A 16,635-nucleotide genomic window follows, 5' to 3' on the forward strand; every position below is an offset into this window, starting at 1 on the left:
TTATTCTAAATAATCTTTTGTCGAAAAGTCATTTTCGTCCTCTATTGCCTCTAAATTGACTAGTCCGGATCTACGGGCGTTACACAAATGTAGACAAATTTTCTGTCTAACCAAACATGGTTGCCTGTTTCTTCACAATCTTTACAAATACATCCAACATTGCTAAACTTAACACCGATAATATGCTGTTTCTTTCTTTGTTTTTTTTTTTTTGTTTTTTTTTTCATTTGGTTTGTGTCGTATTTCAGCCCCTGGATCATGACGGTATGAAAGAATGGAGTTGTTGCAAAAAAAAAAATCATGATTTCACCTTATTTCTGGAATTTCTAAGGTATGTTGCATGTATATTTTGCTGCATTGTGCACTGTTAAAAATAACATTTAATGACTTCATTGTTTTGTCATTTAAGATGCAAGACAGGAAAACACACAACTGAAAAGCCACAGGCATTGATTTAGCTTGGAAAATGCCCGATGTTGTATGGGCAATTTCGGAAAACCACCGGGTGACACGATGGAGAAAGTGAATATTCTTAATTTCTTTCGGCTTAATGCTAATCACAACAATTACAAGTGCACTTTCAATTATTTCTTTTGTTGTAGCAATAACATCCTTTTTTTGTACAATTAAATACAACATTATATTTACAAAGATTTTCTTTTTATAGAGTTATAATATGATGAAATCAAAGTAGGTTACTTTTGTTATTTAATCATCCTTTGTATGCTTTTACCTTGTAATCAACATCCAACCCATGCAAAACATGACCACCTACACTAGTAATACATTAAAAAAAAAATAACCGATTTTATGCGGTAATAACTAATAATTATGTGTGTTAAACAAAAACAATAAGTTAATTAAGGGCTAATAATACATTAAAAAAAATAACAAAGTCTAAAAAAGAATTTCCCCAAACTAGAACTCAAAGCCAAAGGCTCAAAGCTTCCACAGGAAGTCGCAAGAAAAACATGTTTCTTGCTTCTTTTTACTGTCGCGCGGGTCGCCAGTTCTAACGATCATTTTCCGAGAATGGCCACCGAAGTAGGATTTGAATCTGCTCCCGAAGTCATCGGTCCGCCGACTCCCCCCATTCCCATCGAAACCCCCCAAATCTCATCATCCCCACCGCCTCAGATCCCGACAGAGATCGTCAGCGACGAAGAAATGTCACTAATCGAAGCCGCTTTCTCTTTCGCTTTCGCATCCCGCTCCTCTCCCACTTCCCTCCACGTCCACCGTAATCCTCCGTCTGTTACGTCAATTACCCTGCTTTCGAAACGCAACTGCGTGGGCGATATCGAAGATGGAATTGGAATCGGGAGAACCCAAAAGAAGAAAAAGTTCACTGAATCGTTGTTGTATCGTTTCAGAAGGAAAACAGGACTGTTCGTTACTGATATCACGTCTACGGTAATTGGTTCTTTCATTAATCTTTCTCTCAATTAGGTTTTTACTTTCTCTTCCTCTTATGTCAAGTTCCCTGCTTTCTAGCAAATTAGTTATTCAAAACTGGTTGATGAAGTTGCTTGTTGATGGGTATTTGGATGTATTTGTAGATTTTATGTGAATTTCACCGTCTTTAGTGTCTTTTTTTATCAATTACAGTGATTTTTGTCATGAATCCAACAAATTTCTGTTAATTTTTTTGCTTTAGGAATGGTGTGAAAAACAGCAGGAGTTCTTTCTTCTTCGTGGAAAGCCGAAAGCTAGTAAAGCCATGAAAGCAGGAAGTGCTCGTCATGCAGTACTTGAAGCAGAGGTACCTTAAGCATTCAAAAATGATTAATTTCCATTTGCATTTGTTATTATTTTTTTTTTCTTCATTATATCATTTTGAGTGATATGTTAACAGGTTATAACAACAGTAGAAGTGCTTATAAGATCATCTGAAGAACGATGGGCTTTGAAATTCATAAATTTCATACATGGTACTAATCAATTATTTCTTGAAGGATTAACACGCGAGTTGCCAATGTAAGCTTGATTAACTCTTTAATCTTTATATTTGTTTTTTTTACTTCTATTCTAGACAAACATTTGGCACTTAATTTATCGCATTATGTTTGCTTCAAACAGATTAGGGTTTGTGGAAGGTGTATGTGTGGTTGGAGTTATTGACGAAATTCGTGAGACAACACTAATGGAAAATAGACATGTTCCAACATTGGTGGAAACAAAAACGCGTTCACAAAACAATCTTCCATCTGAACCCCAACAAAGAAACGGAAGGCTTCAATTAATGTGCTATAAGTACCTTTGGGATCATCTAGTTGCTAATCCTTTTCCTACTTCACAATTTTTAAAATTATTTTCCTTAAATCCCAATTACGTTTTATCCAAAGAAATCCAAGAAAGTGCTATTCAAGCAGGTGTCGAGGCTCAGGTAATTTTGTCCTTTTTCTCTTCTTTTTTTTTATAAAAAAAAAAAAAGTTATCTTTTAGCAACCCCTAAGCTGCCCCACACTGTCATGTCATGACCAGCTGCATCATGTGAGAAGTAAATCATATGCACTACAACCCTTGAGGTGACCGACATAAACCCTAAACCCTAAACAGAGAAGTCTTAAAAGTCACCTTGAAATCCAGTCAAAACATAGGGTTTAGGGTTAGTTGTCAGCTATCAGGGTTTAGGGTTAGCTGCTCAGACTCAAACCCTAGGGGCACTTTCGTCTTTTTCTCTTTATGATTAAACGTGCTTCGATCGGTCGTTTTATTAACTTTGATGTGGTTGCAGACACTTCATGATGTACTAACACAATACCAATATATATGTTCCAAGCTGCCCAAAGCTCACAATGAGCTTTTGTTAAGGTAAGTTGGTAGTATTTTTTTTTTTTTATAAAAATTAAATTTTAAAGATCTAATTCGCATATTCTTCCGAGTTATATTGATAAAATTGTTTTTTTTAATCAATGGGGATAGATACGAGTACCAAAAAGATCAATCTTTGATAGGCGAAAACCAATATTTATATGATTCTGATTGGGTCACGGGTCAAATTAAGTCAAGTATTGAATTTTGGAAAGGTGAAAGAGAAGCTAATTATGTTCTTGAGGATGAAAGATGGAAATGCTGCCTCTGTAAATATGCATCTATGTGTCCAGTAAATGCTAAGTCTGAAGAACATACAGCACACACCACTAAAGAATAGACGTGGGTATGTGCATATTTGAATATGTCTTTCATTTTTATTTTATTTTTTGTGTTTGTAGGTTTAATCTTTTCATTTATATGATTTGTTGTATTAGGATCATGTAAAACATCCATATATGTGAATGCACCTGATTGAACTGTCTTCACCATTTTGTTATGGGTTCACTTAGTCTTATTTGTTGTACATAATAACACTTGTATAGTTTGTAAATAATGTTAATGAGATAAAACTTGTTGTCTTTTGTCTTGTTAAATGTAGCCTTAGAAAGTTTGTAATGTGAAATTTAGAAAAAATATAAGAAAACATTCTACATGAAAAAAGAAACATCAACAATAAAGTAGTAAAAGAATATCACCGTATCATAGTGTTCTAAAAGGTGTGTCAAGGCTTGAGGTGTGCCTTTGCTGTTACGAAGCCTCATAACGTTGCTGTTAGGCGTGACGCATGACAATGCATGATATGACGCGTGTTTTTTCGTTTGAGACACATTCTTTTTGCTGTTTGTTATGTCTTTTCTAATTGAGGATATAAGTATTAAGTTTTTTGTTAACTTTTTGTTATCACTTATTGATATAACACTTTTAAAAAGTAGTTATATTTTATATAAATTTATATTTATGTGGTAATATAATTATAAATTAATACAAAATCATCGTCTTACATCATATCTTGAAAAACATCATGGCTTGTTAAGCTTGAAGCTTGGTCTTGCTACAACGCCACGTCTCATGCCATTTAGAATCTTGTTGTATCATGTTGAAACAAAATAAGATCAAATTTATATGACAAAATTACAATTTTGAATCAAACACATGTAAAAGAGGTCGGTTTTACATAAGGAACAAAAATAGGTTTTATCAAATACCTTGCTAAACATTTGTTGTAATAATAAAATGGCTAGGGCTGAAGCAGGTGAAAATAAAAAGCAACCAAATAAATGATTTGGTGGAAACCCTTGTGAGAGAAAAAAAAACATAAAAGCGTATATACTTGGTGTCTTTGGATCAAAAACCAAATTTAATTCCTATATACACAATTTATTATATAATAAAAAAGCCAAATTTAATTATATAAAGGTAATACAATCATTTTATACGGATCAAAAACCAAAACTATAAGGTTTGAAAATCACAATAATGCTTTATGGAAAATAGAACTAAAACTTCAAATTTGACCAAACCATATGAATGAGTTCTATAATTTAGTCTAAATTAAATAATAATTACACACTAGAATATTTCCAGCCGTGCTTTGTTGTTGAATCCGTTTTCTAAGTTGAATTTTGATGATTATATCAATAAAAGTTAGTTATTGTTATATTTTTTGGTAGATTAATATACAAGGTCGGCATCACTGACTAACTCCAATATATACGGTCAAATTAAAACGTATTATTGTGACTAAATTCATACGTAGAAAATGTACATAAAAATAATCACGAAAACGTAAAATAACTATAATTAATACCGATACGTACATAAAAATAAGCAAGTAAGATTTGTTTAAATTAACAAATGAAAATTCAAATAATCAAAAAATATTATATGTGCTTGGCAAATGCACATAAAAGTAAAAGTAAATTATAGTTTTGGTCCCTATGGTTTGGACAGATTCTTATTTTTAGTCCAGTCTTTAAAAATTTGATAAGATGCATCCCTATGGTTTAAAAAAAATTGCAGGGCACATCCTTAGTCCATTTAAAAATAACATTTTACCCTTAGTTTTATATTTTTGTTTTTCTTTTATATATATATATATTATTGCTTATTTATTTATTTTATATTTTTTCGCTTACATTTTATTTTATTTACTTATATTTATTATTTAGATTTTATTTGACGTTTTTTGAATATATTTTTTTTAATGTTTTTACATTTAGTTTGCTTATATTTTTTTGAATAATCATTTCTAGTTTTTTGACGTGTTGTTTGAATGCATTTTATGCTTTGACGTTTTGTTTGTTTATATTTTTTAAAATAATTTTTGTAAAAAATGTAAAAAAGTTCATTAAATGTGAATATTATTAACATAGATTAGGTATAAAATTATTTTTTAATACAATTAATAGATAAGTTAACCGAACTTCGAAAACGAATTTCAACTTATATAATGGTTAATTGGAACCATATAACTCGAAAACGAACAAAATTTCTAAAATAAACTCGAAAACATTGATACATGTGTTTGAGTTATAGGAATTCTGATTAGCATTTGCCATTCGGAACAAAATGTTAAATATTTCTAAAACCAAAAAATTGAACTCGAAGCCATTGACTCTCGTTACGAATTCCGATTAGCCTATACAATAATACTATAAAAATAAATAATTTTACACCTAATATGTGTTATACATAAAACATTTTATATTTTTTATACAAAAAATATTTATAAAATGCTTTAAAAATATAAAAAAACAAAAGATCAAAAAAACATATAAAAATATATTCGAACAAAACATCAAAAAAAATAAACCAAGATTTTTTTTTTCAAAAAAACATCAAAAAAATATATTCAAATAAAATTTCAAAAAAATATAAGTCACAAAAAATATAAATAAATAAAATAAAATGTAAGTGGAAAAATATAAAAAAAATAAAAAACTATATATATATATATATATATATATATGTGTGTGTGTGTGTGTGTGTGTTTGTGTGTGTATATATATAAAAGAAAAAACAAAATATATAAAAGTAAGGGCAAAATGGTCTTTTTAAAATGGACTAAGGATGTGCAGTGAAATTTCTTTAAACCATAGGGATGCATCTTGTCAAAATTTCAAAGGTTGGATTGAAAGTGCGAATCTAACCAAACGACGGAACCGAACCTATAATTACTCTAAAAATAAGCACAAAAACATTAAAAAAAATGATATCGAAACATAAATAAAATCGAATTTATACTGACATATGTATTAGAAAAGCAAATAGTTTTTTTTGGGTTAAACACCGGATTTAAAAAAAATGGAGGGGTTCATATACTAGGGTTAAATAATGAAGGTGTAATTGACATTTTAAAAAATTTAAAGTTAAGAAATAAAAATGATATTTTACAAAGTAAAAAAATTAAAAATGTTATTTCTGAAAGTTATAAAAAGACAAGGGTAGAAAATATGACTTCTGAAAGTTAAAGGAGGTAAATATCGATCCATTCCACCCTACCGACTTTACCAATATATAATATAATATTATTTTAAAAAATGAAAACCCTAAGATATATAGTTTCACTGACCGAAGAACATACGGCCTCCCTTTCTTCCTCGCCGAACTTCGGCCACCCACAGCCTCCCTTTCCCTCTTCAGAGAAAGGCACCGTTCACCGGAGCACCTCACCGTCTTTCCTAGAAGCAGATTCGTGACTGCTAGCAGCCATGCCGAAACATTACAGGCCTCCAGTAAGTTTCAAACGAAACATACAAGTAATTCCTTAAACGGAAGAATACTGTTTTTTATGTTGCGTTTTTACTTGTCTTCTGCAGGGGAAGAAGAAGGAAGGGAACGCCGCCAGATACATCACCAGGTCTCAGGCCGTTAAGTACCTGCAAGTCAGTCTTTCCGTGTTCAGGTATTAATTTGCTTTGAAGCTTGGCGTATGTTTATGAGCTGAGATAAGAAGCACAAAAGCTCAATGATTGAATTTACAATCGATATTCGCGTAGTTAAATGTATATTCATATCGAGTGTTTTGAATGAGGGTGTAAAACGAAGAATTTGAAAGAAGTTTTCGTTGTGAAACGTATTGATTTATCTTCAATGAGCATTAAAGGGGAGAATTTGAGATAAGAAGTCCAGAACCCTAATTTGATGTCATTTAGTACCATGAAGGGTCTTATTGACATAAAAAGCAAAACATCTAATAGAGTGGATTTGAATAGTTACTCTTTTCTGTTGTATTTGATATCTATATGTTTGAGTATTCAGCCATAACATGCTATGTATTTTCAATTATGTATACTAATAATCTAAATGTTTTGGTTGTTTTTGATTCAATAGGAGATTATGTATCTTCAAAGGTGTGTTTCCTCGGGACCCGAAGAAGAAGGTGAAGGGAAACCACCATACCTATTATCACATGAAAGATATTTTGTTTCTTAAACATGAGCCACTTCTTGACAAGTTTCGTGAGATGAGAGCATATGAGAAAAAGGTAAAGAAAGCAATGTCTAAGAAGAACAAAGATCTTGCTGAACGCCTCTTGACACGCAAACCTTCTTACACACTTGATATGCTTATCAGAGAGAGGTTAGCATGACTATATCCAAACTTATATACCATTTTTTGTTGCGTTTCCTTATTATGTCCTTACTTTTTACAAATTTGACTTCAGGTATCCAAAGTTCATTGATGCATTAAGAGATTTAGATGATGGCCTCACCATGGTGCATCTTTTTGCTGCATTACCTGCTATAGAAAGGGAAAATATCCAAGCAGAAAGAATCCATAACTGTAGAGGGTATGTGTGATTGTCTTCCCATATTTTGAAATCTGAAGTTGACCTTTGTTTTTATCCGATTTTATATCTTAATGTTTTATATGTTTCTTTAGGTTGAGTCTTGAATGGCAAGCATATGTCTCTCGCACACATAAATTGCGAAAGGCTTTCATATCTGTGAAAGGCATATATTACCAGGTACATAAATCATCACATATATAAATTTGATGTTATGTAGAATGTAAATTTACCATTCTGCCCTTTTCAGGCTGAGGTTGAAGGGCAGAAAATCACATGGTTGACTCCTCATGCACTACAACAAGTAATGCCTCAAGATGTTGATTACAAGATCATGCTTACATTCTTGGAATTCTATGAGGTTTATGATAATCATCAAGCTTCTACCTTATGAATATTTTCCATTTGTTTATCTTTTGTTTCAACTCTTTACTTACATATAACATGATTAAATATGCAGACTCTTCTTGGATTTGTTAATCTCAGACTTTACAATTCGATTAATTTGAAATATCCACCTATTCTTGATCCCCGATTGAAAGCTTTAGCTGCAGGTATGATTTTTCTACCATATGATAAAATATCAATGAACATGGTGTATTAAATTCCATAAATCTTGATACTTTTTGCAGATTTATATGCTTTGACAAGGTATGTTGATGCTAAAGACAAAAAAGATGGAGGAAATCATGAAGAATCTGAACTTAGATTAGCTCAACTTCAAGACCAACTTCCTGCTAATGAACCTGGTGCATTAATGCATCTTGTTGAAAACACTGCTGATGAAAATGAAGATGATGAAGAAACAACTGCATGTAAAACCCTTTTCAAAGACATAACATTCTTCTTGAGTCGTGAGGTAAATAAAGTCGAATATATATATATATATATATATATATATATATATATATATATATATATTTGTAATTTATTAATTCTTTCATCTTGTTAAAGTGAGTGTCTTTGTTTATTTTTTTTACAGGTTCCAAGAGAATCATTGCTTTTTGTGATTACTGCATTTGGTGGGGTGGTGTCATGGGAGGGAGATGGAGCTCCATTTGAGGAATCTAACCAGAGCATTAATTATCAGGTATTTTATTTGTTATTATAGTATAAGAAATTCTTTTTTATGTTTCTTATTAATTGTTATTATTTTTTGTAGATTGTTGATAGGCCAACTCAGAGTCACAGGTTTATTTCAAGAGATTATATCCAGCCACAATGGGTCTTTGATTGCATAAATGCACGTGTTATACTACCAACTGAAGAGTATATGGTTGGGAAGTAAGTTTCAGCAAACACCCACTTTTTAACATTCTTAATAAAGTAAATTACATTTTTGGTCCCAAAGTAAGGCTGATTTTTGCAATTTTGGTCCTAAAAAGTTTTCTATCACATAATTTTAGATCTTGTTTGAGGTTCTTGTAACATTTTTGGTCCCTTTTCACAAATATGACCATCTTTGGTCCAAGAGTATGGCTGATTTTTGCATTTTTGTTCCTCAAAAAGTGTTCTTTTACATTTTTGGTCCCAAGAAGCGTTTATTTAACAATTCTAGTCCTTGTTTGAGGTTCTTGTAATGTTTTTGTTCCTTGTTCAAAGTAAAATGACTATTTTTGGTTGTAGAGTATATCTGATTTTTTGCAAATAAGGTCCGAAAATGTTTTCTATTACAATTTTGGTCCTTATTTGAGGTTCTTCTAAACATTTGTGGTCCCTTTTCACAAAAATGACCATCTTTGGTCCTAGAGTATGGCTGATTTTTGCGAATTTGGTCCCAAAAAGTGTTCTTTTACAAATTTAGTCCCTATTTGAGGTTCTTGAAACGTTTTTGTTCCTTGTTCAAAGTAAATCAGACATTCTTGGTCCTTGAGTATAGTTGATTTTTGCAATTTCGTCCCAAAAAATTCTCTTTTCAGTTTTGGTCCTTACTTCAGGATCTTGTAACATTTTTGGTCCTTGTTCCAAGTAAAATGACTATTTTGGTCCCTGATTTCTGCAATTTTGATCCTAAAAGTATAGTGATTTTACTTGGAACAAGAACAAAGACCAAGAATGTTAATAGAAAACTTTTTTGGGACCAAAATTGACATAAGTCAAAATACCCAGGGACCAAAAATGTAAAATTTACTCATTTGAATTATGTATTCTGAACATTTTGTATAATTCAGGGTTCTTCCACCACATTTGTCTCCATTTGTGGACAATGAAGCAGAAGGGTATGTACCTGAGTATGCAGAGACCATTAAAAGGCTTCAAGCTGCTGCTAGAAAAGAGATCCTCCCAATGCCAGGTGGCGAACAAGATGATTTTGATAATGCCCAAAATCTCCTTGCTGAAGGCATCATTGATCGCGCTAAAGCCAAAGAAGCTGCTGAAAGAAAACGAAAGGTTTAAATTTACATTTTTGGTCCTTGTACTTTGGTCATTAAAACAATCTTTCTTTCTTCCTTCTTTGTCCCTGTTTCATTATGCCAATGACTGAATGGATAATGATTAAAAAATTGTATTTTTTTTCTTGATTGACAAATGACCATTATACCCTTGCATTCCAAAAACTTGTTTTAGTGTGGCTAAACCAATATAAGCTCATTAAGTGAAAAAAAAGAAACAGATTGTTGGTGTATGAGTGACGAACATGTGTAAAATGACGATTTTGCCCTTTTGGGATTGCAGATGGAGGTTTTTCAAGCGCAGTATCATGAGGAGCTAAAAGCAGAACTGGAAGGGAAGACAGACACAAACACACCCACTACACCTAAAGAGAGCAAGAAGAAGAAGAAGAAGGAGAAGAATGTTGATGATGAAGAAGAAGAAGAAATAGAAGACGATGGAAATCTGAAACAGTTTGCTGATGATAATGACAACATGTCAAAGGTTGCCATGTCACGTAAAAAGAGGAGACTTTATGAAGCCATGAAGGTTACTTTACTTTTCATTTATTTATTATTATTATATTTATATTAAGAAGAAGCACATAATCCATAATATGTTTTGTTTATTTAATTTGTGTTTATTTGTGTTCAGATTTCGCAAGAAAGGAAAAAGGCAAGTGTGGACACTCTCAAGACAAGGAAGAAAAATATTCAAAAATCCAAGAAAACAACATCTGACTGATTCAAGTTCCATTTAGAGATTCGAGGTCTGTGCTTTTTTAAAAGCAGGGAATTAAATTTTGTAGGTATTTATTTATGTTTGAGTTTTATAACTGTGGATTTTTCTCAAAATTTGGTTTTGGTTTGTTTCAGTATCTGATGATATTCTTACTAAATCACATATGGCAAGACTTTGAATTTGTTCTTTGTGAGTATTGTTAATTTGTGTTTATGTTTTACCTCTTTTAGAGGTTTGAAGAGCTTAAAATTTTAAAAGAAACTGAATCCATGATAATGATGGATAGCATGTCATGATTATGTTTTTCAAATAGCATTTTCAATGGGAGTGTTGTAAGATGTCAAATATTAATAAATACTTATCCCTTCGGAACACTGTTCCCACAACAAACCTTATTTCCCTTTCTTCTAGACAAACACACCGACATTTATACCAGAAACCCAAACCTCCCCGGTCTTCAAATAATTACACGATTATGATATCCCTAACACAATGAAACTGCCACATCTCAAGTCTATGATGACACAACCTAGGAGGAAAGCCATATTGATGTGTATGAGTCGGACATGCAGTTGCTAAAACTTGACAAGAGGTTCTGGTACACACATGTCCCAACCATTCTAGATCGCAATGCGAGGGTATTGTTCAAAAGTCTAGCAGCAAATAGTATTTGAAACTTCACAAAGCTCAAAGAACTCTTCCTAACGAACTTCACCTAGTTGGGGAAATATCGGGAAGAATTCGAGAAATTATAGAATGTAAGTAGATCGAAGGAGAGTCCGTCAAAGATTATTTTAAATGCTTCAACGAAGCAAAGCTAGACGTACCGGGGGAAAATGATCACATGGTCACAGAAGCACTCACCCATGGTCTACTTCCAAGGTCGTTGTCCTGGAAGTTATTGGGAAGAGTCCCAACCATGCGACAAGAGCTTAAAGAAAAGGCGTAATACTATCTGTGCTAGGAGGAAGGAACAACTGCAAAAGAAACATATCTGAAAGTCGCTGCCTTCCAAACATCAAAACACAAGGAAGCCCATAACAATTACCAAACAGAGAGCGCAAACACTCATGAAGAAGCAGGACGACACCAAAGATCATTCCACCCCAGCCTACGAGACGAAAGGTGTCACCATAGATTCGACATGTTCGCCATAACCGACAAACCTCGCAACCTGAGAAAGTATGTAGACGCCCTACGACAAAACATAATATTATGAATTCCGATCCACAAGAACCATGGGCATGACACAACAAAATGCACCATCCTAAAAAAAGAGTTAGAAGAACAAATTCAACACGACAACCTAACTGAAATTGCCGGAAGCCTAAGAACTTAGAATGACACAAAAGAACTACAACCTAGAACCAAGAGGGATGACAACCGAACCAAAGAAAATGGTCATATTTTTTGGGAATCATATCCCAATGTCGGCCTAAAACCACACAATAGCTCAAAGCAGGAAATAATTCTTGCAAATACCACAAAGAGTATACGTTGACAACAGTATCACAACCAAAATCATGTTTGGGTACCGTTTCATACACTTGTCGTGCGAGTGGAAGAAAGAACTACGTACGAACTTCAACAGGTTGGCTACTATGTTTCGCTGGACACAATGATGCAGCAGTGAACAGTCGAAGCCATCTACCTACCATTCACGTTGGAAGACCATAAAGGGGTTAAGAAGAAAGATAGTTACTCTAGAATTCATGGTCATTTTAGCACCCTCAGAACACAACATCATTATAGGACATGCTACGCATCTGCAAATCGGCATAGTAATATCCACCATACACAATCTGCTAAAGTTTACCACCAATGATGGAGTGGCAACAATCATAGCCACTCCACCCAGAATAACCAAGTACAACCAAATCATGACACGTGAAGAAATAACCAAAGGATGCAAGCGGACAAGGGAAGCATAACCTAAAAAAAGAAGAAGTTGTTCAATATACATACCAGACCAACAAGTTTGCATCGGCTCAACCCTACCAACCTCCATGATATAAAAATTTCTTTCCTTACTCAAGAAATACAACCACATCATCATCTAGGAACAAACTTATATGGTGAAACTATGTTCCGATATTACCGAACACAAACTCAACATGCAACCTAGAAGTAACATAGTTAAACAAAAACGAAGAGGCATGTTGAAGATAGGAATAAAGCAATCAAATTGGACATCACCAAACTCTTCTCGGTAGGCATTATGAGGGAAGCCATCTTCCCAACCTAGATAATCGATCCAACCATGGTCAAGAAACATGACGAAAGTTGAAGTATGTGCATTGTTTATACAGACATGAACAAAGCTTGTACGAAGGATTACTACCCCTTCCAAAATTCGATCAGAAAGTTAAATCGATGGAAGGGTTCAAATGGAAATGTTTCCTAGACGCCTATAAGGGGTACCACCAAATCTTGATGAAACAAAAAGACGAAGAGAAAACACCATTTTACGTAGACCAGGACATGTTTTGCTACTAGAAAATGCCGTTTAGACTAAAAAATGATGATGCAACCTATTAACGCTTAGTTGATAAGATCTTCAAATATCAAATATGCCAAGATATAAAATTCTATGCCAACGACATGGTCATCAAAAGTATTGATGACACGTCTTTGCTGAGAGACATTAAAGAAACCTTAAAAGACTACGATGAAACTCAACCCCATGAAATGCATTTTCACGGTAGAAGAGGGTTAGATCTTGGAACCAAATCTAAGCAAAATTAGAGACCTTTTAGAAACAAAGACCCCCCCATGGCTTGGAATATATGAAAGGCCTTAACAGGAAACTCACCGCCCTATGAAGGTTCATAAAAAATCAGTTGAAAATGTCATGCCACCAAAGGGCTTCTAGCCCAGCGGTATCAGGTGGTGCCCTCCCTTCTTGAGGTTGAGGGTTCAAGTCTCGTGGTGGACATAGGTGGAATTAGGTGTTAGTTTAGGAGTAAATTATAATATTTGTATTTGCCGGTTCAAAAAAAGAAAATGCCATGCCACTATTCTAAACCCTAAAAGGATGAGATGACAAAAGCAATTTCAAATGGACATCAGAAGCAGAAAAATCACTAAACCAACTAAAGGATGCCATTTTGGAAGCATCCTACACTAGTTATCCCTATTCTTGGGGATACATTGTCCTTCTATCTGGCAACATCTCCATAATCAGTTTCGTACTTACATTAAAAAGGGATAAAAAGCAATCACCCATATACTTCACTAGCAGGGCCATACAAGGTCATGGATTAAATTACCATGTCGTAGAAAAATTGGTGCTCGCATTGATCTATGCTACCAGATGACTCCGAAGTTGCTTCTAAGTGCACTACATTGAGGTACTACCTAGCCATCCAATCTGTCAGATCCTCCTAAAACCATAAAAGTAGGGATGATTAGCCAAGTTGGAAAATGAACTAGGAGAACACGATATTGAATAACGATCACGGACAAGTATTGATCGACTTTTCGACTGAAATACTCGAGTAAAAACAAGCACCATTGTACCAACAATGGAAGCCAATAAAGTGCCACACAACAAAGAAATACAAGACATTTGGACCTTACACACCGAAGGTGCATCAAATAAGGAAGGGTCATGATTAAACATTGTATTAAAAATCCCTAAAGGAAAATCTCTTGAGCTCTAACCGGCTAAACCCGCTTTGGTGGCCCGCCCCAAGTCTTGCCCATAGCTGACTTCTTTGCTAGATGATATCGAATAGTACGACTAGAGTTCAAACCCTCAGAAAATACAGGGAAAGAGATCTGAAAGTAGCCTTTTACCCCGTTATTCGATGGTGAATGCAACTTAACTCTCCCCATTCAATAGGCTAAGCCTATCCCTTTGCCGTAAAGCTAAGACAGAACTCAGCTAGGACCGAAGATAGGATTGCCAACCGGATGAAAACCGAAGAGAGCATTGTCAGTTTCATTCCAGTCTTTTCTCAATTGAGAAGTCAACCAACAGGTCAATCCTTCCCTTATATCATATCCATTTTACACAGTCTTTGTTGAAATAGTGTAAACAGTGCGAGACTTTCAACTAATGAAATCTAAACCAGCTAGTTCAGTCAGATACCGGCTAAGCAACCTCTAAAGCAACTATCAGAGTAGTAGCAACTTGAAATTCGCATACCAAAGACGATGGAATTCCCCACTTTCTAATGCAATACGGAAAAGCTTAGGGAGTCAGCTAGTCCAACATCAGTCATTCTAATGGAATATCTGGAATATCGAACTAGGAATTGAAAGACTTTCTTTCTTTATATACGAGTCAATTACATACCGGAAATCTCAAACAGTAAATGCTATACCGGAAATGCGATATCTAAAGTCAATCTCAGTGAATTCCGTACAAAGCAGTCCAACCAAAACCACTTATAAAAAAGGATTTTCTTTTATTTTTCACTAAACACGAGTTTGTCTTCCTTTCCTTATTAACGTATAATATCAAAAAAGAATTCATTAAACTTATCCAATTAACTTCTCATTGATGGATTCTTTCATCGCGATTCAATCCAAATCACGATGTTATTTTCTTGTTCTTAAATGAGTCTCTTTAATCTTTTTAGGTTTATGCTCTACTCCGGGTAAAGATCCTCCCAATTTTGATTTGCACATATAGTACAAATGCTCCCATTACCACTTCTTTTTCTTATGCCTTTTTTTTAATTCACGCATGCCGTAAAATAGTTGACGGCTTCATGCATATTACTCGATTGATTAACATAAGAGTTTGAAATAACTTCTACTTACAAAAAAGGATTTCTTTCAAATCAAATAAAAATAGGAATCCTTTATTATATAAAATAGATATATTATCACTTGGTTTTTTTTAAACGGAGCCTGGATACTTCAATGTAGTAGTCCAATTAAGCCAACCAAAAATTCTTCTAATTGATAATAGTAATTTGAATCCCCCCCCCCCAAATGGATCTAATTGCACTTCACGCTCCAAATTTTTGATGATTCAATTAATCTTTCGTGGGCGAAACAGAGAATATCTCGATTGGGGAGAAAACAGGGAAATCCCATATGACCCAATATATCTGACAAGTCATACTATATGTCAGCCCAAGATGCATCTTCTGTTGGATTAGTGTCTAAGTCCATAACTATTTTAGTATGTACTTGACCCGATGGTGCATGATCCTTTTGGGTTGCCTTCACCAAAGTAACTTGATAGGATGAATAATGGAGAGAAAGGATTAAATATGATTTATTAATATATTATGAGAATAATATATTAAAGGAGAAATCATATTGTTTAATTAATATTAGTCAAAAATTAATAAGAATTAAGTTTGTGACTAAAAGACATTAATTAAACTAAGGGACTAGAACTGTCAATTGTATGATAATTGAATATTGAGCTAATGGACTCCATATTAAAGGGGTGGACGAATTCTATGGGAAACCCATTAGAAATCGTTCCAAGGCCTTTAAGGAAGGAGCCCATGGGTTGCTTAGGGCTTAAGCATCCAAATTAGGGTTTCCTTGTTAGATAACCCTAATAGCCTCACTATTTAAAGAACCCTTATGCCTCAAAAACGTGGACAAGCTTCCTTCTAGGGTTTCCACACGTTTTGGGCAGCCTCCTTCTCTTCTCTTCTTCATCCTCTTGCTCTTGGTGTTTGTGAACCATTAGAGGAGTGACATTTGTGACTCTAAGCTTTCTAATGTCATTACAAGGAAGATTTGAGATTTTTATTACTACATAACAATCAAGGTATGATCTAAACCCTAATTTATATGTTATATTGATTATCATATGCTAGATCTAGGGTTTATAGTCTTGGATAACTTGCATGTATAATAGAGAAACCTAGATCCAAGCATTAGGGTTTGTATGAGCACATAGGATGTTCTTATGACCAAAACCCATCATCTTCCTCTCCAGG

At 33.8% G+C, this 16,635-nt stretch overlaps 2 protein-coding genes across 3 annotated transcripts; both read left to right on the forward strand.

Moving 5' to 3' along the window:
• Positions 1-919: 919 nt before the first annotated feature.
• On the forward strand, positions 920-3,305 carry LOC111898620 (exonuclease V, chloroplastic). Of its 2 annotated transcripts, XM_042899172.2 has the most exons (7): positions 920-1,413; positions 1,658-1,762; positions 1,856-1,977; positions 2,080-2,386; positions 2,738-2,814; positions 2,926-3,160; positions 3,252-3,305. In XM_042899172.2, exons 1-6 carry the CDS (start codon positions 1,033-1,035, stop codon positions 3,152-3,154), a joined length of 1,221 nt encoding a protein of 406 aa, XP_042755106.1. In that variant the 5' UTR covers positions 920-1,032; the 3' UTR covers positions 3,155-3,160; positions 3,252-3,305. The 2 variants fall into 2 exon arrangements, with proteins under 2 accessions (XP_042755106.1, XP_023750287.1); XM_023894519.3 differs by having other exon boundaries at positions 2,926-3,305.
• A 3,069-nt stretch (positions 3,306-6,374) lies between these two features.
• Positions 6,375-10,901, forward strand: LOC111898619 (pescadillo homolog). The gene is made up of 13 exons (XM_023894518.2): positions 6,375-6,551; positions 6,636-6,721; positions 7,150-7,398; positions 7,484-7,609; positions 7,702-7,786; positions 7,857-7,967; positions 8,067-8,160; positions 8,239-8,465; positions 8,589-8,696; positions 8,769-8,890; positions 9,778-9,997; positions 10,283-10,528; positions 10,634-10,901. The coding sequence occupies exons 1-13, from the start codon at positions 6,528-6,530 to the stop codon at positions 10,721-10,723; spliced, it is 1,788 nt and encodes a 595-aa protein (XP_023750286.1). The 5' UTR covers positions 6,375-6,527; the 3' UTR covers positions 10,724-10,901.
• The last annotated feature ends 5,734 nt before the right edge of the window (positions 10,902-16,635 follow it).

This window comes from Lactuca sativa, chromosome 2 (assembly GCF_002870075.4).
Source record: "Lactuca sativa cultivar Salinas chromosome 2, Lsat_Salinas_v11, whole genome shotgun sequence".
Classification (NCBI taxonomy): Eukaryota; Viridiplantae; Streptophyta; class Magnoliopsida; order Asterales; family Asteraceae; genus Lactuca; species Lactuca sativa.

Excerpts from the sequence above, each read along its gene's own strand:
- LOC111898619 (XM_023894518.2), top strand. The coding sequence starts at position 6,528 with ATGCCGAAACATTACAGGCCTCCA. Across the intron at positions 7,399-7,483 it reads GATATGCTTATCAGAGAGAG|GTATCCAAAGTTCATTGATG; the intron begins GTTAGCATGACT and ends ATTTGACTTCAG. Across the intron at positions 10,529-10,633 it reads GACTTTATGAAGCCATGAAG|ATTTCGCAAGAAAGGAAAAA; the intron begins GTTACTTTACTT and ends ATTTGTGTTCAG.
- LOC111898620 (XM_023894519.3), top strand. The coding sequence starts at position 1,033 with ATGGCCACCGAAGTAGGATTTGAATCTGCTCCCGAAGTCATCGGTCCG. Across the intron at positions 1,414-1,657 it reads TTACTGATATCACGTCTACG|GAATGGTGTGAAAAACAGCA; the intron begins GTAATTGGTTCT and ends TTTTTGCTTTAG. Across the intron at positions 2,815-2,925 it reads CACAATGAGCTTTTGTTAAG|ATACGAGTACCAAAAAGATC; the intron begins GTAAGTTGGTAG and ends CAATGGGGATAG.